We start from the raw sequence: 22,793 nt of genomic DNA on the forward strand, positions 1-22,793 counted from the left end.
AGCCTCATTTGATCTTGTTTTTCTTTCCAAAATCTTACCACTTGTGTCAGTTATAGTGTTCAATACAGTAATTGAACATTGACAACCACCACTTACAGCACAAGAGCTTTAGGCGGAATTTTTTCCTCTCCAAAATAATTAAGCATGGCCTCATCTGATCTTGTTTCTCCTCCCAAACTCTTACCACTTGTGTCAATTACAACGTTTGATGCAGTAGTTGGATATTGCCAACCACCAATTAGAGCACAAAGAGTTTTTGGAGGTATCATGTTTTTTCCCAAAAAGACTAGAATTGGCCAGATTTTGGTTTATTTCTAGAAGATGCCGAGCATCACCTTTACAAGAAAAGTTGATAGCTAACAACATTGTTAGTTGGTTGAATCGTAGTACAACTGAATTGTGACTAAATTAATGAATACATTAGCAAGCTATGTAAAAGTATATCTTGTTCAAGGTTAAGTACAAAAATCAATAGGATTGAATATACTGTGGAATGAATTTTGTTTAGCATTGTGTACATGTTGGAAAACTGAAATAATTAACATATTTTTTAGTCATAGCCTAATCATCAATCGTCAGTTCAGCCTAGCTACTTTCTTATTAAATATAAGACTTGATCAATCGCGTGGTTGTGCTGCATATAAAAAATGCTCTCATCCATTCATTATATTATTTGATATTCTCCAACAAATATCCTACTATCTATAAATTAAATGGCTGTTGTTGTGTGAAAATTCTCATAGTTTGATGTAACTTTGAATAAATATTTTAATGTCCGTTTTATGAACGCAACAACTTGGTTTTGAAAAAAAATTTATTGCATGATCATAACCGCAACATTGGTGTTGTTGCTTCATCATCGTTTCAAAATAACTGTGTTAAATAGAGATACATCAACAGTAAATGTTCTAGTAGAGATTCAATACTATTACGCCTTCTATGATTGTTGTCTCTTAATTACCTATGCACACGAGTATGATTACAACCACAAGAAAAAAAAATATATATACTAAATTTCTATTCAAAAAATGAATGTGTTAAGTAAAGACACATCGAAAGAACATGTTCTAAAGGAGATTCAATACTATTACGCCTTCTATGATTGTTATCTCCTAATTACCTATGCAACACGAGTATGATTACAACTAAAAGAAAAAAAATATACTATATTTCCGTCCAAAATGACTTATTAGACATTAGGGGAGATTTAAGGTTTTTCCACAAAAACTCATCGAATTATCATGAACTATAATATAATTCACCATTAATATGTAATTTTGCAATATATATCCTTTATCTAGTGTTTCAATATCGTGTAGCAACAACATGAACTTCTAAGCATGGTCTTCATCATTTTCATGCATTATGAATATATTATTATGATATCGGATTCTTTGAATGTTATAATTATATCTTTGTGACTATTAGAATTTGCTACATAAAAAGGTTTTATAAATGTATTTTGAAATTTGTGACGAATAAATAAAGACATAACTTATAGAAAGAGCAAAAGAAAATAATAATTGTGCCACCCTTTTATTTAGTTATACAAATTTCACATAATAAAGAAAACATGAAACATCACTGCCTCTGTCTCTTACACAACTGTGTCTTTCTACGCACCGATGAGTTGCATGAACCATGTGCACACGCCGTAAATGGTATTAATTAGTGTGCCTAAGGTAACTTGGGCCAAATTGTTAATTTATTTGAGGGCGCAAAAAGTTGGAGGTTTAACAACCACCACTTAGAGCACAAAGAGCTTCCGTTGGTATTTTTTTCTCTCCAAAATGATTGAGGTCGACCTTATTTGAGCTTTTTTCTCCTTTCAGATTTTCAGCACTTGTGTCAATTTCAGCATTCGATACAGTAACTGAACGTTCACAACCACCACTAAGAGCACAAAGAGCTTCCGGCGGTATTTTTTCTTCTGCAAAATGTTTGAGCTCGGCCTCATTTGAACTTATTTCTCCTTCAAAATTCTCAGGACTTGTGTCAATTTTAGCGTTTGATACAGTAACTGAATGTTCACAACCACCACTTAGAGCACAAAGAGCTTCCGGCGGTATTTTTTCCTCTCCAAAATGATTGAGCTCGACCCCATTTGAACTTGTTTCTCCTTCAAAATTCTCAGGACTTGTGTCAATTTTAGCGTTTGATACAGTAACTGAATGTTCACAACCACCACTTAGAGCACAAAGAGCTTCCGGCGGTATTTTTTCCTCCCAAAAATGATTGAGTTCGACCCCATTTGAACTTGTTTCTCCTTCCAAATTCTCAGCACTTGTGTCAATTTTAGCGTTTAATACAGTAACTGAATGTTCACAACCATCACTTAGAGCACAAAGAGCTTCTGGAGGTATCTTTTCTCCCCAAAAAATACTAGGATTGGCTAGATTTTGGTTTATTTCTAGAAGATGCCGACCATCACCTTTACAAGAAAAGTTGATAAATAACAATATTATTAGAAAAATAAAGTCCCTGAGACAAGCCATATGTGAGTTGATCATTTTCCAAAAAACAAGAAAACTACACTGGCTAAATTTTGCGAACAGTATGTTTATATAGAGGAAATGAAGCTTTAGGTTTTCAGATCCAACAACCTACATTCGACGTGTCTACGCTGTGCCATCTATAGTTAGTTGAATCGTAGTACAACTGAATTGTGACTAAATTGATGAACACATTAGCAAGCTATGTAAGAATATATCTTGTTCAAGGTTAGGCACCAAAATTGATAGGATTGTGATAAGGGTAGAATTACCAAAAGACGAAAATACCCCTCATTAAGGGTAAAAGAGGTATTTTAATTCAAAGTATGCCTTCAAGCCTAAAAACCCGCAACAGCTGGAAATCCACATGCGAGATCTACGGCTAGGATCTTGGAGACATATCCCCCATGCGATCCGAACACTAGAATAACAATGGGACGTCCGATGGGAAGCTTGGGGGCCTAGGATTGTGACACGTATCCCTACCCATGTCCAATATCAACATTATAAATACTATATGTCTGATTCATTGAGGTAACTTTACATTCAATCACTTTACCAGTTATTTTAGCTCGCATATATCTATTTCGATCCCCTATTGACTTCGGCGTTGGAGGGTCTTCGTTGGGGACGAACTCGACAAGTCAAAGTTTTTTTCTTTGATCCTCAAGTCCCGTTGAAGGTTCGCTTGGGGACATGGCTTGATTGAGATCGTTGGACCGGGTCATATTATTCAGATGGATCAGATTGAATACACTTTAGAATGAATTTTGTTTAGCACTGAGATCATATCGGAAAACTGAAATAATTAATATATTTTTTAGTCATAGCATATCCTAATCACCAATGCAGCCTAGCTACTTTCTCATTGACTAAAAGACTAGATCAGGCTCGTGGATTTGCTAAATAAAAATGCCCTCATCCATTAATTATATCATTTAATATTCTCCGACAAATATCCAACTATCTGCTTTGAATTAAATGGTTGTTATTGTGTAAAAATCCTTGTTGTTTGAAGTAACTTTGATAAAAAAAAAAATAAATAAAAAAATTTAATGTTCATTTTATGAAAACGTATCAACTTGGTTTCGACAAAAACTTTATTGGCCGACCACAACCACAACATTGGTGTTGTTGTTGCATCATCTTTTGAAAACAACTGTTTTAACTAGAGACACATCGAAAGAACATGTTTTGGAGGAGATTTAATACTATTACGTTTTCTATGATTGTTATCTCTTAATTACCTATGCACAGAGAGAGGAATACAACCAAAAGAAAAATATATATTATTTTTTCGTTCAAAAATGACTGTGTTAAGTAGAGACACATCCAAAGAATATGTTCTGATGGAGATTCAATAATAGTACGCCTTCTATGCTTGTTGTCTCTTAATTATCTATGCACACGACTACAATTACAACCTCAAGAAAAATATATACTATTTTTCCGTTCAAAATGACTTATTGGATAGAATTTCAATATAAATAAAGATGACCTAGATGGTTCTACCAAAACTTACAGAATTGCAAATTGAGAAGCCATCGTCCATTTTATAGTAGTAAAAGCTCAAAGCTAGTTAAAATGAAAGTTCAAAAGCGAAATACACTGTATAAGGCTAAAATAGGCAAATAAGTAGAATAATACAAACCAAATCACAAACTTTTGGGTAAATTACAACAACCTCTATTGATGCTTGACATAAATACAAATATCTCCTCACTGTTTGAAAAATTACAAACACCCCCTTGATTTTAACGTCCGTCTAACAACAAGAGCATTTCCTTAAGTTTTCATCCGATTATTATGGTGAACTGACCGAAATCTCATTTTGCATTATAATTTATAATTTTATATATATATTATAATTTTTTAAAATATTTTTGTGAACTAATATTCCCTCTAGATTATTCATTTTGCCCATCCGCAAATGGTTTTATATTTTCTCAAATACTTTTTTATTTTTTAAAAGAATACAACAAGGATAAAATAGTAATGCCCACTTCACCGTCTAGAGGTTACATAATCATTTTTTATTTGAGGGGTATTTATAATTTTTCAAATAACAAAAAAATATTTGTAATTATACCAAACCTCATTATAGGTAATTGTAATTTACCCCAAACTTTATGAAAAACTAAATTTGTAGTTAGACGAAAGGACATAAAAATCAAAAGGAGGAGAAAAATTCAGCTGAGAGGACAGAGAGACGAGCAATTCACAACCAACAACAAGCGCTAAATTGAAGATACCAACACAAGTTGCATATCCTACCGTGCATCTCTAATCAATGACTAACTATTTTGCTTCTTTTATATGATTTATAACATTCTAACCACAAAAGCTTGTATGAAGTTGTTTACAGTTTTTTTATTTAAATCAATTTAATTTAATATATGGATAATTACACTTTTCTCTTTTGAGATTTGATATAATTACACGTACATTTCTTGTGGTTTGAAAAATTACACCTAGTACTCCTCAAGTTTGTTTTCGTATAACAAATAAGTCTTTTCATTAGTCATAATTCACTGAATTTGCTGATATAAAAAAAATTAGTATTTACCTTCGATTTATTTATTGTTAATTTATTGCATGTCAAAATAATTTTTTTTCGACTAAACTATCCTTTTAATTGTGAAAATATACATCATCATATGCATTAATGCGAGAAGACATATGGGGTGTATTTGGTTATAAAAATATTTATTTGACTCATAATAAATCAGTAATACATCAATCGGAGGTAAGTATAAATATTTTTTTTTTTTGTTAATATCAGCAAATTCGATGAATTTTGATTAATGGAAGAACTTATTTGTTAGACGAAAATAAACCTCAGGAATGCTAGATGTAATTTTTCAAACTACAAAAAATTTAAATGTAATTACACCACACCTTAGGCGGAGGGAGTGTAATTATCTATATATATATAATATGAGATTGGAGCTAAATCTCATGAGAAATGGGAAACCCAACCTCATAACTCGTCCGCTAATAATATATACTAGTTGAATGTGGCACATTTGATGCATGTGCATTTAAAAATTATAATAATTAAATATTATTTAATAAAAAAAATTGTAGTAGAAAAAAGATAATATGAAAACAAATAAATAATTTCGCAAAAGAATATCTAATGTAAGAAAAAGAGAAAAAAATATTAACTAAAATAAATAACTATTTAAAAAAATAGTTTTTACCACTTGTAGATAATAGGGGGAAAAAAGGAAAGAAAAAAAGCATGCCAAAAACAAGAAAGATACTAAAGAGATACTCTCAATTGAATTTCAACTTTATAATGTTGAAAATCGACAACTTATTATTTTTTTATTTTATTCTATTGCATGTGGAAAATAAGTCTTCTACGACCACACAGATCCCCTATTACACTTAGGGTTCATTTGGTTTAACTGAGAGGAAAAAGGAAGTGGAAGGGGGAGGGAAAGTGAAAGAGAAGGGAAAGAATAATAGTTTTCCTTTAAGTTGTTTGATATGATAAGTGGGGGAGTAAATCTCAAATACTTTCCCTTATTAATTTGGTACGAGGAAAATAGATTGAGAAGAAAAGATAATTTTTGTAATTTTACTAAATAATTATGCACTTCATTTTGTATTAGAAATAAATAAATTAATATTATACTAATATAATTTTACTATATCAAAAAATTAAAAATTTTATTAATAAAAATACCTATCAAATAAGAATAAAAATATTTTTTATCGATAAAAATATTCACCGAAATGAGTATTGTTTAAACTATTTAGTTTAAATAAACAAATATTACTAACAAGATTGTTTACCTAATTGTTGACTTCGATGCAGTAGTTTTTCAATGATTTTGTTATATTTTTTCCGACTATTATGTACGGTATTATTAGCAGGAAGGAAAAGAAAAATTGGAAGAAAATTATATATGGATGGATAGATATGGGTAATATAGCAAATAAAAATAACAACGGTACTTTTTTATCTTTTAGGCCTTATACTTTCAAATTGGGCGGAAACAAAATTGGACACTTGAGAGGTTTCATATATATCGGGTTTTACTTCACCTCCATCTCTCCCCTCTTACCAAACAACAAATTATCTCTTATATGTTCATTTTTACTTTCAGTTCTCTTATATTCCCACTTTTTACCCCAACCAAACACACTCTTAATTCCCTTCCTAGTAGACGTAATGCAAACAAGATTATCCTTCTCTTTTTGGGTGAAGAACAATTTATTCTTCTGTAAATTTGTAAATAAACAAATTATCTTCCTATTAAAAAGAAAATAGCAATTTACTTCCTAAATTTTTTAAGTCCCATCTTTGGTACTGCTTATTCCTGTGATTCGCGGGAGATTTAACTCTAATTAAGATGAAAAGCTTCATTAACCACTTATCTTGTCCTTAATTAAAATTAATAAATCCTAATGCATAAACTAGGGGAAAAAATATTTTTAGTTCCATAATTTAAAGTATTTTTACTTTTGATCTCATTAACCACGGGATTCTCACTTTTGGTCTAATAACTTTTAAAAAGTAGCAGTTTTTTGCCTCCTGACACCTTTTCGTTAGATATTTAATGAAAATGGTACATGGTCGTTAAGTGCATAGGACTGAAAGTGCTAATTTTTCAAAGTTATGAAACCAAAAGTGTAAAGATTTTAACTGCCATGTGCTAAACACGTGGTATTTTTTGTTAAAATATATAACGAAAATGTGTTGTGAAACCAAAAGTGTTAAATTTTAAATATTACAAGATCAAAAGTGAAAATTCCATTATCAATAGAAATCAAATAAAAATACCCTGAATTACAAGACAAGAAGTATCATTTCAGCCTAAATTAAAACATTGTGGAAAAAAGAAAAAATTTTTCCTATAACTTTGGTTTGAATTCATTTTGGTCCTTTATCTTTGGTACTATTAAATGTAGTCCTTTATCTGTCAATTTTTAATAGATTTGGTCCTTCAGTCTAATTTATAACTCTTTTGCCCTTTTGATGATAAAGGCTAATAGTCCATCCTAATGCTCTTATATAATATAAACAAATATTTTTTCAATAAACATAACTCTTGTACCACTCTAGGCGAGCATGAGCTACAAAATACAAAATAAATGGATATATATGGACTAAAATTGCTCTTGAAAAGTTGTGTTGGGGTAAAGTTGTCCGAAATTGGATCAAAAAATTAAAATTATGCAATTTTAAAAATTACTAAATTAAAATTAAAATGGATAAATTTAAAAGACTAAAATTAATCACAAATAAACTTAAAGCATTAAACAAATAATTTTTCCCAAACATTTTTAATTGGGCTGATCTTTTCCCTTGATTTCCCCAGAAACTACGATGAAGCTGCATGTAGATTTGCTTTTTACTACATGCACGCCCACACCTCTCTCTCGTTAAGTAAAGCATATATATATATATATATATATATATATATATATCTTAAACAATTGGATTAAAGAATTGGAGGGAAAGGAAAAGTTGGAATCTCGAATAGAATAATTGAAGCAGTACCAAAGATGGCACTTACCTATGACAAATTCTTATTCGAATTAGGTTTAGTTAAATCAAATCAATTACAAAGCAAGTGTATCATACTTACTATGTGATTGGTCATTTTCTTTAAACTACACACCAATCATATGACAAGTATATTGCACCTGCCATATAATTAATTCAAAATTTAATCAAATTGGATCCGAACTAAAATTTACCTATACTAGCTAGTACCAGAAAAGCTTAGATCAACATAAAATACCACTCGTAGTAAATAGGATAATACTTGAATTTTGTAATGAATTGAGCCAAACCTAGTCAGACTAGATTTTTTATTCTAAATTCTACTGCATTTCATATTAAAATAACATATACACGTCGCATTTACAAATATTATGTTATTTATTTATTTAAAAAAAATATACACGTAGTAGGTGTATATTAATTAAAATTGAAGTCAATTGTAATTACAGAATTTGAATTAGAAAAATCAGGCTGAACCCTAATTTTGATCGGGGGTTGGCTTTCTCTTTTTCATTTTGTTATGTAATCATATTAATTTTATAATTTCAATTATAGAACTTTCTTAGTTTTTAAATAATAATACAAATTAACGAGACATTTAAAATTTAATTTCGAGGGGCTATCGTATATACACCACAATGTATATACAGCGTATATACGATCGATGTTCTGATTTTCTTGAACAACAGTGTAGCAAGGCCCCAACGTTAATTATCGAAGACGACTTAGCTATTAGTTAACGTGCCAACCTCTTGTGAGCCGGTTCTTGTTTACGTAGGCAAATATTCAGTTGATAAATCATTGTGTTTATTTACCTAATTGTTAAGATATATATATATATATATATATTAAATAATTTTCTTTTCTAACAAAATTTAATTTTTTAGATGAGATGATCGTTTAATATGGCGTCAAGTCAGATTAACTAGAAGTTTCGGATTTGAAACTCAATGGGCCTTTTTTTTTTTTTGTTTTTTTACTGAAGCCGTTTGTGCCTAGGCAGGGGGTTGGTGGACCCCTACCCGTTTATTCATCCCAAAAGCTCCTGTACAAAGCTATAAGCAATAAATTAGGAATACTTACTCCCTATACACATTAATTACTACATAATATCTAAAATAACAGTCATTTAACGCGAAAATTGAGAAAGTATTTATAGAGAAGGGTTTTACATAAAAGTTTATATAAGAGTAGGGACGAAGTGTTAAGATACTAATATTAAATTATTTGCCTTTTCTAATGAGCTTAAACTTTTACAATACCCAAATGCTTTCTTTTTGACTTTACTTAATAAAGAAGATTACGTAGTCATCTTCTAAGAATCTTCACCTGAGAAATTTGAGCAATAAAATTCAATGCAGCCTTAGTCGTAAAATCCCACATGAAATATTCATGCATGGTGTTATATTTAAAAAAATAAAATGACAAAAAATACTAACATCAACACGAGAAAATTATCTATTTTGATTTTTTGGTCTACGTCGATCCATAAACACTCGTCATATTTATACTCTCTTAATATGATATATTTTATAAAAAAGAAGTATGTATTTATTTATATATATATAGATGAGTTATGAATGAGATAAATAAAATAAGTCAACTATAAAATTTTGAGCATCACAATAAATTCATATTTAAATAGATACATTCTTTTAATTATTTCAAAAAATCTCGTCTTTATTTCTTTCCCAACATATAAAAAAATGAGTTTAGTGCAATTTACCTCCTTATAATATTAAAAACGAGCAAATCATCCTCCTACGAAAAAAATAATAATTTATTTCACTGTGTTTTTTAAAATATTTTTAAAAATATTGAGATAAATTACTTTTTTTTATTATAATGCTATAATTTGTTTATTTGCAATACTACATAAGAATTACTTATATTTTTCCTTATAAAAAATTCTTATTCAAACGCAAATTTCATCAAATCTATTTAATTACTAATAGACTCTTGAAGCTCATTCAAGAATTTCTCCAATTCCTAAACCCAAATACATGTATGGAAAAGAAATCGAAAGCAGTTAAAGTCATCTATAGATGTATAATTAATTCAGCGTTTTTACAATTCAAAAATTCCAAGTTTCCGTTCGTATATTGTGTCCCTAGGAAGTACGATAAATGGCCCTAGCTAGAGAATGCTACCCCCCCCCCCAACCCCCCCCCCCCCCCCCACAAAAAAAAAAACAAAAAAAAAAGAAAAGAAAAGAAAAGACAAAAGGTGTAATAATCACTATATATAAAAAGCAAGTACGTAGTGTGTTAATTAGTTGAGAAGCGTGCTACAATCGTTAAGACTTTTGGGGGTCCCACCCCAACCCACCAAAAAATAAAAAATAATAAGAATAATTAAACATATATATATAGTGTATCTATCTTCTATATATGTATGTGTGTATATAAAGATGATATAGTAATGATGACAAGGGTGACGATTTTCATGCAGGATGGTTTTATGCTTTGTGGGTGTTTGTCCCCCGACCTTCTCGTGTTTGTCAGACTAAGCAAGCACAAGCAGGCAGCAGCCTTTTCTTGCCTCTCTACTTTCCCTTTCTTTTCCGCTTTTCAACGCTTCTTTGCTTGCTTTTCCAACATGGGTTTTGCTCAACACTTACTTCGGTTTAACCCTTACAATATGGGACCTGGACCTGATCCTCAACCTCAGCCAATAATTCGGACAAGAGATATGGAAATCGGACAACAATGATACGTATATATATGCATGCATGCTCCCTTGTCACCTTATTCTTCGGAATGAAGTCAAGCCGGAGGAGGAGGGCTTCAAGTAGGTAGCAATGATGAAGGAAATTATGACTGTCTGTGGGGAACTTGTCCCTTTTGCTTCGTATATAGCTAGTCCTCTACTTCTTTTATACTATATGGATGTGGGGGACACTCTAATTCATATTGGGTTTGGTCGAACTAGTTGACGAGTTAATTATATTGTAAGTGCAATTCACTTGTCGTGCGATGTGATGTACCGTTCAGTAAAAATGATTAATTATATGACAAGTGTATCATATCTGCTCTGCAATTAATTGGTTCGTCGAACCTGATTTGAGTAAGAATTTTCGATTTATATGACTTTTGCAACTATCCATGATGATCCGGGTTGTCAGGGTCTGCCCAGAAAGTGGAGTACTTCAACCATTCTGCTTCATGTGGGTTTGTAATGGATGATGATTCCTGCAAACCAAATTCATATATATGCAGGATTAGGTCTTTTTAGTCTACTCAGTATAATTTTATACATTGAAAAAAAAAAAAAGGTATTGGCTACAATATTAGCGGCTATATAAAAATCATGATAAATGACTATTATTAACTAGGGTTGAATAAAATTGATGCAAAAAATTAACTTTTCCACCATGAAAAAATTTGGTAAAAAAATTTGTCATGGCAAATGTTCTAGCCACTATTGCAAAAATCACGGCCAACAACCGTTACGTAGCTGTGGTGAATTACTATTTGTTACGATTATTTGTTATTAATCATGATAATTAGTCGTAGTTGAATATTATAATTTTATAGTAATATATTAGTTTTGACATCACTAGTTCGACCATAATTCACCAAACAATTGAACTAGTAACCCATGACTCAATCAAGCATCATAACGTAATTTCTCCAATATTACCAATAAAAGTTGTTCTTCAAGATTATAAGAAGAAAAACAAAAGAAGAAACTACAGAATTTTTTTTGGTACCACAACTATACATTATTTACTATACTCACCGTCAATTTTTCTTTAATTTTTTTTTATGAATGTTTTTTTCTTAAAAAAGAATCATCAAGAGTAAAGTAGTAATTCCACCTCACTATCTACGGGTTATATAATCATTTTTCATTTTGAGAAGGATATTAATAATTTTATAAATGGTGTAAAATATTTTTAATCAATTATGTCAAACATGATAAAAGACAGCTACTTTACCCATATAATAACTACATACTTGTTGTTAAGTAGAGACATATATATAAGGGTATAGCTTTAATTTCCTCAAACTTGATAATATTGGGTTGTGAGAAGTGCTGGAATTCTATCTCACAAAATAATCATTTTAAAAACAGCCTTTGAAAAGATTTTTAGGTGCATCAATTTCATCACTTTTGTTGTTCAAAAAGTAGAGTAAAGGAGGATTCTATTGGTTCCTGCGGCCGCTCCCACAATCGGCGGCTTTTAGTTTTGTTGAAAATTTTAATTTAAATTGAATTGGATTAAATTTGAACAAATTAATTATAAAATAAATATAATATATTTATTGTGTGATTGACGTGCAGAATAAAGAAGTGGGACCAATCACCACTAGATATAATATATATGTTTTGGCTTAAATATATTTTTGGTATTAAATATTGGCACTTTGATATTTTTATCTTTTATCTTTCTAGGATTACAAAATAATCTTGTAACTTTTTTATATTTCACAATTTTGGTCTTTTCAAAAATATAATTCGTCAGAATAAATCATGTGCGCCTCACATGGTTCATTTAAACTAAAATTTTTTATTCTAATTAGTTCATTTTTGTCAATATGGATCGATGAAATTTTTTAACAAAACATGACGTGGCACATGATTTATTCTGACAATTTCTACAAAATTCAACGTCGGAATGACCAAAATTACAAAATCTATAGGACTATTTTGCAACCCTAAAAAGATAAAGGATAAATGCCGAAAATTACAGAACTAAAAATATATTTAAGCCCATATGTTTTTTGCTTATTTTAATATACGTATGGAATCACTAGAAAAAAAAATTACTATTGGCTACAATTTTAATAGCTATTGACTAAAACTAAGTTAAATCATTTTTATTGACCATGGTTAAAAGAACTTGATGCAGAAACATATATTTTCCACCAAGAAAAAGTTATTTGTCATGGCAAAAATTTTAGCCACCCTCGCAGATATCATGGCCAACAACCATTTGCATGGTCATGGTCAGTGATTATTTACTACGACTATTTACTTTTAATTATGGCAATTAGTCATGATTAAATGTTGTATTTTTTTGTAGTAAACATAAAATTAAAATATAATAATAATTGTAAACTAAAGTGAATATTCCTATATATATCTTTTCGTATCCGATACATGTTAAAATTAATTTAGGACTATAATTTATTCTCCCAATTTTGCAAGATCCTTTGTTGAAGAAAAATGTGAACTAAACACACTAGATTGGACAAAGAACCATAATATTATCGCCTATGATCTTGTAAATAAGTAAATTATCCTCAAATAAAAAAAATATAACAATTTATTCCCTTGTATTTTTTAAAATAGAACAATTTACTCCCCTATATTTTAAAAAAATAAGAAGTAAATTATTAATTTTTTTTCATAAGGGAGTAATTTGGTCATTTGCAATATCATAGAGGTTACCAGCATGTTTCCCTTAATTAATATAATACATCACTATGAAATAAAATCAATGTACAAATATAAGTTTCGACAATGGTTAATTAATATTTGCCATAGCCTATAGAATCGAAGGCTAGTAACTAATTGTAGGGGTGCTCACGGTGTGGTTTTGATTTTTTTAAACTTATTTTCAAATCGAATTTCCATTGGTGATTTTATAAAATAATTTTTTTTATTGTCACTTTTAAAACCAAAATCAAAGGTGTTGTTTCGGGGGGTTGAGGGCAGTTTGGCGGTTTTAATACTTATAACAAAAATAAGACGTTGAAACTAATAAAAATTAATAAATAAAACAAGTGTTTGTATGTAGCAAAAAAAAAAAACCAATATTTCGCACTATAGACCACCAACACCCTCCATAAATTTAAGTAGATTAAAACATAAGATCATATATATTAATCCAATAAAAAAATACTTAATCCAACAAAGACCAATGGTCAATTTTAAAGAGAACAGATATAAAAGATAAAAGGACAAAAAAAGAAACCGGTAAGGCGGAAAAGATAGTAGAGGAAAAAGGGAAGAAAAAAATAGAGGAGAAAAAATGAATGAAAAATTGGGACAGTCATTAAATGGGCTTAAAACTTGAATGGAGTTAAATAATTAAACATTACGTCGTAATGTGCATCTTTGATAATATATGAATTTTGAGATTATATAATTCAAATATAATATTCTTTTAAAAAATTAATTATGTGCGGTTCGATTTTTGGCGATCTTTTTAAGCTCTAAATTAAAACCAAACCAATATTACGGTGCAATTTTACTCTAAATTTAGAATTATGGTTTGAAACATAAATCACAAAAAAAAATTTGATTCGTGCGACTTTGGGCAGTTTTAATATTTCTTTTATTACTCCTAATCAATTATTATATAACTGTGGTTAATCGGTAATATTCATCGTAATTTTTTACTTTCAACCATAATAACGAATCATAATAAATAATTATATTTATTGCGGCGTTTGCATATGTATATATGGGTTCCATTTATGGAGAGAGGAGGTATGCATTTCATGGTCAAAAAAGTAGATAATTGTGATACTTACTTGTTTGGGGGCAGTTGAGGTGCAGCCCATGATGAGTTCCTCCAATCCAGAAGCAGACCTTCCCCCAATTTTATGATGCTGTTCCTGCTGCTGCTGCTGCTGCTGCTGTCCGAAGATAATAAATAGTGTTCATTGCAAACAAAACAATAAGAACACAATCATCGTTTTCATCATGTAATGTCTGCAAAAGACAGGATTTCCAATGTGTAATATATATACATATTTGTGGCTGGTCTAAACCCATTTTTTTTCACATCCTAACTAACCAAGCAATTTAAGAAAAAATATGTTAAACATAAAACTTCGACCATTTTATGCATCGGATCAGCTTGGGGTCCACTACATACTGATGATCGGATATGGATGTTGTTTTTGTAATTATATAGGTTTTATTGTATTTTAATATTATGTAATTATAGTAATTTAATATTTCAATTATGTAACTTATTAGAGTAATAATTCAGTCCTTCAATTTTTAGTTTCCACGATTTAAGAATAAAATTGGCAAGAGTTTCAAAGTTGTCAGTTTTCGGCCAGCTTTGGAAATTTCGATCAATTGTATCCTAAAATATTACGAAAATTAAATATATATACGACGAAATTGATACCTTAGTAAGTTAAATAATCAAAATATCAAAAGACAATAATCACGGGACTAAAATTGTATTGAAGATCGATCTAAAACTTTTAAAATCTTAATTTTATAATTAACTTTTAGTTAACTCAACGCACAGTGCTACATGTTTGGTGCCTTCATTACGTTCTGGGAAAATCTAGTCGGATCGGGTTTAATCAGATCTAAATAAATAACATGATAAATGTATTAGATAAAAAGTATATTATATTTTTGTGATTAATTCCGTTCGACGCTTGAGTTTCAAGGAAAGGCGCAAGCTTTCATTTACTAAACAAGATCTTTTCTTCCTTAATTTATCTTAGTATTAAATGTCCAAGAAAATTACGGGTAGGGTTTGGATTAACACACATATATACATACGTACCTGAAAATTTTCATCCGGGAGCAAGATTCCTGGGACATGGAAGGAGTGATCATCATCAAGAATATTAATGGAGCCGGTGTGATGGAGGGGTACTGGCTGAGAGACAACAGTCGAGATGGATTCCGAAGGTCTGCTGATATGGAATGCCGCTGCCGGAATCCGGTGGTGATGCTGTGGGATGTTACTCACGTGATGCTGTCCCATTTCACGCACTTCGCACGTGCCTGCTGCCCCTTGCTGTGCTTCCCTTGCAACTGAAGCCTCCCCAATATTCCCACCCTGCAACTATTAATCATCAAAAGATCAGCCGGGCTAGCTGGCCAGTCCTTTATCAAACACCTTGCACCTCATCTTTTTTCATTTTTTAAAAACTCAATTTGTTGATTTAATTTGGTGACTGATAGTCTCTGATCACAGCCTACGCCGGCTGTTACTGTCAAGCAAGCCGGCCATTACTTTCATGCTTTATCAAGAAGCAATACCGCACGCAGACACTGTTATTTTATGTATTTCTTCAAGTGTTCTCCATTACCTGATCACCAAAGGCTTTCCCGAATGGGAGAAAGCTGAAACTATCGATAGCGGTAGTGCCGTAACTTGAGATATGAGGAACAGCATTGGCAGCAACAGCAGTGGAGAATTGATGATGATGATGATGATGATCATCTCTTTGAGGGATGATTATTTCTTTTGAGGAACAGCTCCCACTTCCACTCTCTATCCGGCCTTTCGGATCGCTAGCTCCCTCTACAGGATTAGCACCGATGCTGTTCTTGTCAGACCAGTTGCATTGCCTGGGCTGAGTCTGGTAGAAGATCTTGGAAACCACAAGCTCCCCCTCTTTCTCCTCCTCATGCTGCCCTAAATGGTATTGGTGCATAACCCAATTCGTTTTCTCGGGCTTTCGATTTTTCCCAAAGTTCGTGTACAACACCAGGATTTTCTTGCACCCCTTGTGCTTGCCATTCACCATCACAGGCCTGGTTTTGCCCGTCTTGTGCCACCGCGTTTCACCCCCTTGCATATCACAGTATTCCGTCTGGATTTTCCTCCTCTTTCTCGTACCGGTGGTGTACGCTTTAGACGGCCTGTGGAAGAAGTGCCTGCTCAATCCATCTCTTGTTACTCCTGGAGGAAACGGACAACGTGTTAATTTAGTGAAGGAAAATCCTTATCTAGCTAGACCAATATTAGTCGGATCGAGCCAGCCACACATAACAAATTCAATGCACTTATCATGTGATTGCTTCGAGTCTAGTCAGATCCTGTTGGGAAGCTGCAAATTGTTGCACCAAGAAAATTGACGAGGGAGGAGGAGATGATAAAGAAAACCCTAATCGAAACAATGATTTTCCTTACAACTTGTGGATCTATATATATATTCTTTCATCAAGAAAAGGGCATAGTAAGACCTAACTTGTTGAATATTTGTATGCAGAAAATGAGAAGAAGGGGTTGGAGTAGGTGTGACCTGGAAGCTTTTCAGGATGGGTGTAGCAAATCCCATCTTCACCTTCAATAGTAGGAATGAACTCATCTATCAAAGGATGCGACTTTGATTGTTTTCCTTCTACTTTTGCTGCAAGATGTTCTATCAGCTCCTGGTCCGTCGGGTCGAACTTCACTCCCGCCGGCAGCCCTACCCAATCCTGCAACCAAATTCCATCAAAATAACAACTTCAAACCACTAACTACACATGATAATTAAAACCTTAAAATCCGGAAAAGGGAATTATATGTATAGAGGAATTACAGACACACACACACAAACACATATATATATATATGTGTGTGTGTGTGTGTGTGTGTGTGCGTGTTCCGGCAGCAAGCATAATCCTTATCTTATGTTCGATTCTTCCTTGTCAAAATCTTGCAAGTGAAGCCAAGAATATTTTCATATGCAAAAAAGGATCCTCACCGGTTTTCCCTCGAGCTTCTGTCCACAACTAGGGCACTGTTTGGATCCACATAGTTGATGCTCCTCAAGCTTCGCATCGATGAGATCAGAAGTACTGCTGACGAACCCCATCTGACTACTACTCTTATTCATGGCTCAAATTAAACAAACAGCTCCTCTTTTTCTCCACCGTGTATCTATCTATCTATCTCTATATATATATATATATATCCAACTTTAAAGAACCTGAATCCCCAGCTTCTTGTACATCCCCATATACAAAAGCTAGCTAGCTACTCTATATCTCTAGAGAGCAGCAGCTCGCATATATCAAGAAGATCTTCACTTATGTACAAAGATTCTGAGTAAAGTGAGAAGGTTTACAGCACTGTGCATGGTCATGAAGGGGCAATGAATCTTGAAACATATGTCGAACCATAAACAAGTGCAAATATGAAGTTTACAATCAGCGAGATGAACCGGGAGAGATTATTGATTCATATATATTACCAAAATTCAACCTTAGCCCGGAATTCTTTTTGAACAAAAATCAAGGCTCAACGAGGGAACCATAGACAAACTTCATGTGATGGGGGTGGGAGGAGAGAGAGAGAGGGGAGGAGGAAGAAGAAACCAAAGAGGTGGGATTCAGCTATAAAACCTCTGCTTTAACCATGGAACCAAAAAAAAACACTAGAATTCCATTCACTTTAACTGAGATAAAGGAAATTAAAGGTAACCCAGAACCCACCTTTAATTCTTTGCTAATTTCACACTGTGTGTGTTTGTGTGTGTGTGTGTGTGAGAGAGAGAGAGAGAGAGTTGGTTTTTGTTTATATTCTACTTGGAAAAAAACATTATTAAAAATCTGGGTGTGTAAAGGGGACTATAGTATATATAGCTATCTCTCTCGCTCACACACCTTTGTGTGTGTGTTTTTGACTGGTAAAGCAAAAGCTAGCACACTGACTTAGCTGTTACTTAGGCAAATACTCAAAAGCCACAGCAAACACCGAACTGTTCTTTTGTAATTAATTAGTACAATTAGCCCATCCTTCAAACATATATATATATACCAGTTCCATGATTGACATCACATCAACAAAATGAGCTACGTATATATCTTAAATAATTTTTTTTTATTTTTAATTTTTCAATATGTTGGTTGATAATCATGTATACTTGACCTGTATATATAAGAATATAAAAAATAGAAAAACATCATATTTTTTAAATGGTAAATATATAATTATATCAGAATTTAAATAAATAAAATAATACTCTCGATTCAATTAATACACTAATATTTGATTTATTCATCAATACAATTTAAAAATAAATAACATAAATTATATCTCAGAAAAAGACCATTTGTCTATTCGATAATTAATATATTAATATTCGATTGTCTTCACTCTTGTAAATCATTAGGTCATATAAGACATATATATATATATATATATATATTTGGGAAAATTGTAATTCTAGTGCTGTAATTTAGGGGGTGGCATTTTTAGTTCTGTATAAATTAATTTTTTTCAATTTAGTTTTATAACTTTACAGTTTTGACAAATTTATATTTTTCAGTCAATTTGACCTAAAATTGTAATTTACTTGCAATTTTAGTCTTGTAAATAAATTTATGAAGGACCAAAAATGTCAACTCTGTCAAATTATAGGACTTAAAATGCCAACGCTCTAAATTTATGAAGGACCAAAAATGCCAACTCTCTTAAGTTATTTTGCCAATGCTCCCTAAGTTACGGGACTAAAATTGCAATTTCATTGGGTCATATGTAAGTCACATACAATTTTCTGACCAAATTGACTGGCAAATGATGAAAATTGTCAAATTTTTAAAGTTACAGGACAAAATTACAAAAATCAATTAGTATAGGATCAAAATTGTCATCTTCATAAGTTACGGGACTAAATTGCTCTTTCCTCTCTCTCTATATATAGATATAGATATATACATAATTAATACATAGATAAACATTTATTTGGTTTGATTTGACATATATAGGTACGACGCTTTCAACCCAAAAGTTTTAATTAAAGTTAAATATTGATTTATTGATTAACAATTAATCAATTAGTGGCATTCTAGCTAACCCATGAAACATGACGTACAAGAGAATATTAATACAGTGAACAAAATTAAGAACTTAAATTTAGATATATATATATATATATATCCCTAATATTAAATTTTACACCTTCAAATATTTTTTCTTAAAACCCAAGACGGGAATACAATTTTGGTTCAATTTTTTAGTGGCGATGGCACTTTTAGTCTAGGAGTATTTTAAAATAACGATTAAGGACAATAATTTTCAAAAAAGTGTCCATTTTAATCCAATTTGCCCTAATTTGGCTGGAATTCGTCACGTGCGGCCTATTTAAATTGGGAATTTCACACTTGTCCAACCACCTTTGTTGATCTGGATATTTTTTAAAAAAAAATAAAGTCTTATGTGCAAGTTGATATGATAAAAAAATTACATCACCTCTGCCACCTCCCCAATACTTAATTTATATAAATAATATATACAAAAATAAAATTATCTACATATATATCTGAATAATAAAAAAAATATTTAAACATTTAAATTGATAAATTAAATTAAATCACCATAAAAAAATTAATTTGTAAATTATAGTTTAGTTTGAATATATTTTAATATATTACATTACTTAAAATAAAAAAATATTTAATTAATGTTTCGATATATGTATTTAAAATAAACATTTAATACTTTTTTATGTATTTAAAATAAACATTTAATACTTTTTTAATTAAAAAATTAAATAAAATTTCTTAACCCTCTTGTTTATATTTTCTTAAACACTATAAAAAAGTAATTTTCAAATTCATTTAATTACTAAAATTAATTTTAAAATAATAATTAAAAAAAATGAATGAGGCCGCGGTGGCGCGACGCCCCCAATCTAGGCAACAGTGTTGTCATCCCCCTCTATTTCCAATTTGGGCAACGCCGCATCGCCCCGATCTAGAATCGACGAAGCGACGCGATGTCGCCCAATCAAGAAATAGAGGGCGACGACGAGGTTTTAATTATTTTTTTATAATTAATTTAAGTAATTGAAAGAATTAATTTTTAAAAAGTTTAAGAAACATATTGACAAGAATGTTAAGAAATTTGATTTGTTTTTTTAATTAAAAAAGTATTTAAATTTTATTTTAAATACAAGTATTGTAAATTTATGTAAATATTTTTATTTTAAAAATATAATTTATTAAAATTATATTCAAAATTTAAATTAAACTTTTAGTTAAATACTTTTTTTATATTTAAATATTTAAATAATTTTATTTTTGAATATATTATTTATATAAGTTAAGTATTAGGGAGGTGACAAAGGTGATGTGGGGGGGTTTTTACCACGTCATTCTTTCCACATAAGAATTTTTTTTAAAAAAAAAAATATCTAGATCAACAACAGTTGTTGGGTAAGTGTGAAACCCCCAATTGGATAGATCACGTGTGGTGCACATAATGAATTCCGACTAAATTTAGGTTAAATTGGGCTAAATTTGGCAGGTCTAGGAAATGAGTCTAATCCAGCAAGATGAGTCATCATACAACAGAGATAGCACATTAGTGAAATCGTTCACAAGGATAACACATCATACTACACGATCTCTAAGTAATCAGATTGGAATTAAACTCTTTAATTTAGTCAGCAGGTAACAAATTGCCGGATTATTGGACAAGATGAGCAAGCGTAAGTCAAAAGGTCATAATTCTTTCCAGATAACTCAAATCCTAAATTAATTTTTTTATTTAGCTTAAATGTTCAACTATCCAACAATATATCAAGTGCCGTAACTATTCTTTGAATCTTGCTCTACAGACGTCGATAAATTGGCACTCTGTGTAGACACTTCGGATAAATTTATTTTACCCCGCCAAAAAGAAAAATATAATTTCTCATGTTGCAACTTAAAAAATCATGGTTAGTCAAGACTATTTATCACAATAAAATAAAATTAGTACGAGAACTTTAATTTTGATCATGACCAACATTTATCATGATTTTAGCTATGATTAGAATGTTTGCCATGATTTTTAACTATGACTAATATTTTAGCATCACTTGCATAAAGCAACGACTAATATCTATTGTGTAGTCATGATTAATTTGTACTCATCACAATTTTCTTTGAACATTATATAAATCGTGATAAAAAATTTAACATTTTTATCATTTTTTTCTAGTACAAACTTGAATTTTGTATAATTATGTATGACGGAGAAATTGATAATTTCTTCAAAATTCATCTCAAAATCACCTTTAATAAATATTTGCCATGATTTTAACTATAGTTAAAATACTTATTATTATTTTTTTACTGTGGCTAATATTTTAACTCCGCTTGTAGAATTAACTGTCAATAGCCTTTATGTAGCTGTAATTAATTAGTATTCGCACACTTTCACTTTTAACATTAATAATCAGTCATTATAAAAAATAATATTTGGCATGTATGTGTTCACTTACTAACGATTACGGTAATCTCACTTTAAGGATAATATTTTACATTTTATCTGATTTTTAGTCCCCTCATTAAATAATTGACGAAAACATCCACGTGCATGGGACTCACGTGATTGTTAAGTCGACGTTTTGGACGGAAAAGAGATATGTGCCTCTTATAGAAAAAACTCATTTTCTATCCCGTGACTTAGTTCTTACTCACATTTGGTCCAAATGATTCATGATTTTTACTTTAAGGACAATAACTTAAGATTGTTCTCACTTTTCCTCCTACCATTAAGTATTTGATTGAAATGATCATGGACGAGCTCGAGTCTGGGAAGAAAGTTCTATAGCCGTGATAATATAACAAGAGGGTGTGAGTTTTTTTTATTTAGCTAAAATGAAGCAATTTACCTCCCTGCCTAAGGAGGTAAATTGCTTCAATTTTAAAAGTATGGGAAGGTAAATCGTTACATTTTGAAAAACAACGGAAGGTAAATTGCTATATTATTTTTTATAAAAGAGTTATTTGCCTATTTTTCATAACATGAGTAGATAAATTGCAATTTATCAATTTCCCTCCAAAACATTAGGCATAATGTTACCAAAGTTGGCACATCCTAGCACCAATTGGCAAAAAAAAATCAGGATTTTTCTAAAATTTCCAATTGCTTTGCCGGATTTTCGATTGCTTCGTGGTACGTTACTCACAGGACGACGGTCGCCATCCCACTTAACATACATGACTAGATTTATAATTTTACATTAATTGAGATTCTTAATGACCACTTTAAAGCGAGAATCTAATTTGCCATAATTCTCACTTTTCTCAAACACACGTTACCACTGCAGTAACATATGATACTTGTTTTTGCATAAATTGACTCACTT

The 22,793-nt window shown here is 31.0% G+C and overlaps 1 protein-coding gene across 4 annotated transcripts; it reads right to left on the reverse strand.

Annotated features, from left to right (window-relative positions):
• Positions 10,401-18,274, reverse strand: LOC105173568 (NAC domain-containing protein 73-like). 4 transcript variants are annotated; one of them, XR_002288014.1, is made up of 6 exons: positions 17,418-18,274; positions 16,971-17,148; positions 16,032-16,627; positions 15,500-15,784; positions 14,499-14,679; positions 10,401-11,204 (listed from the first exon to the last, which is right to left on the reverse strand). XR_002288014.1 is itself a non-coding variant. In XM_011095358.2 (6 exons), exons 1-6 carry the CDS (start codon positions 17,547-17,549, stop codon positions 11,112-11,114), a joined length of 1,383 nt encoding a protein of 460 aa, XP_011093660.1. In that variant the 5' UTR covers positions 17,550-18,271; the 3' UTR covers positions 10,401-11,111. The 4 variants fall into 4 exon arrangements, 3 of the variants coding, with proteins under 3 accessions (XP_011093660.1, XP_020553357.1, XP_011093659.1); XM_011095358.2 differs by having other exon boundaries at positions 14,499-14,603; positions 15,500-15,778; positions 17,418-18,271; XM_020697698.1 differs by having other exon boundaries at positions 14,499-14,600; positions 17,418-18,271.

This window comes from Sesamum indicum, linkage group LG11 (assembly GCF_000512975.1).
Source record: "Sesamum indicum cultivar Zhongzhi No. 13 linkage group LG11, S_indicum_v1.0, whole genome shotgun sequence".
NCBI classification, from domain to species: domain Eukaryota; kingdom Viridiplantae; phylum Streptophyta; class Magnoliopsida; order Lamiales; family Pedaliaceae; genus Sesamum; species Sesamum indicum.

Bases quoted from the DNA above. Each gene is read 5' to 3' on its own strand.
- LOC105173568 (XM_011095357.2), bottom strand. From the start codon at position 17,549: ATGAATAAGAGTAGTAGTCAGATGGGGTTCGTCAGCAGTACTTCTGAT. The intron at 17,149-17,417 runs GTGAGGATCCTT...ATTTGGTTGCAG, and splicing joins AGAAGCTCGAGGGAAAACCG to GATTGGGTAGGGCTGCCGGC. The intron at 15,785-16,031 runs GTAATGGAGAAC...GATGATTAATAG, and splicing joins GGAAAGCCTTTGGTGATCAG to TTGCAGGGTGGGAATATTGG.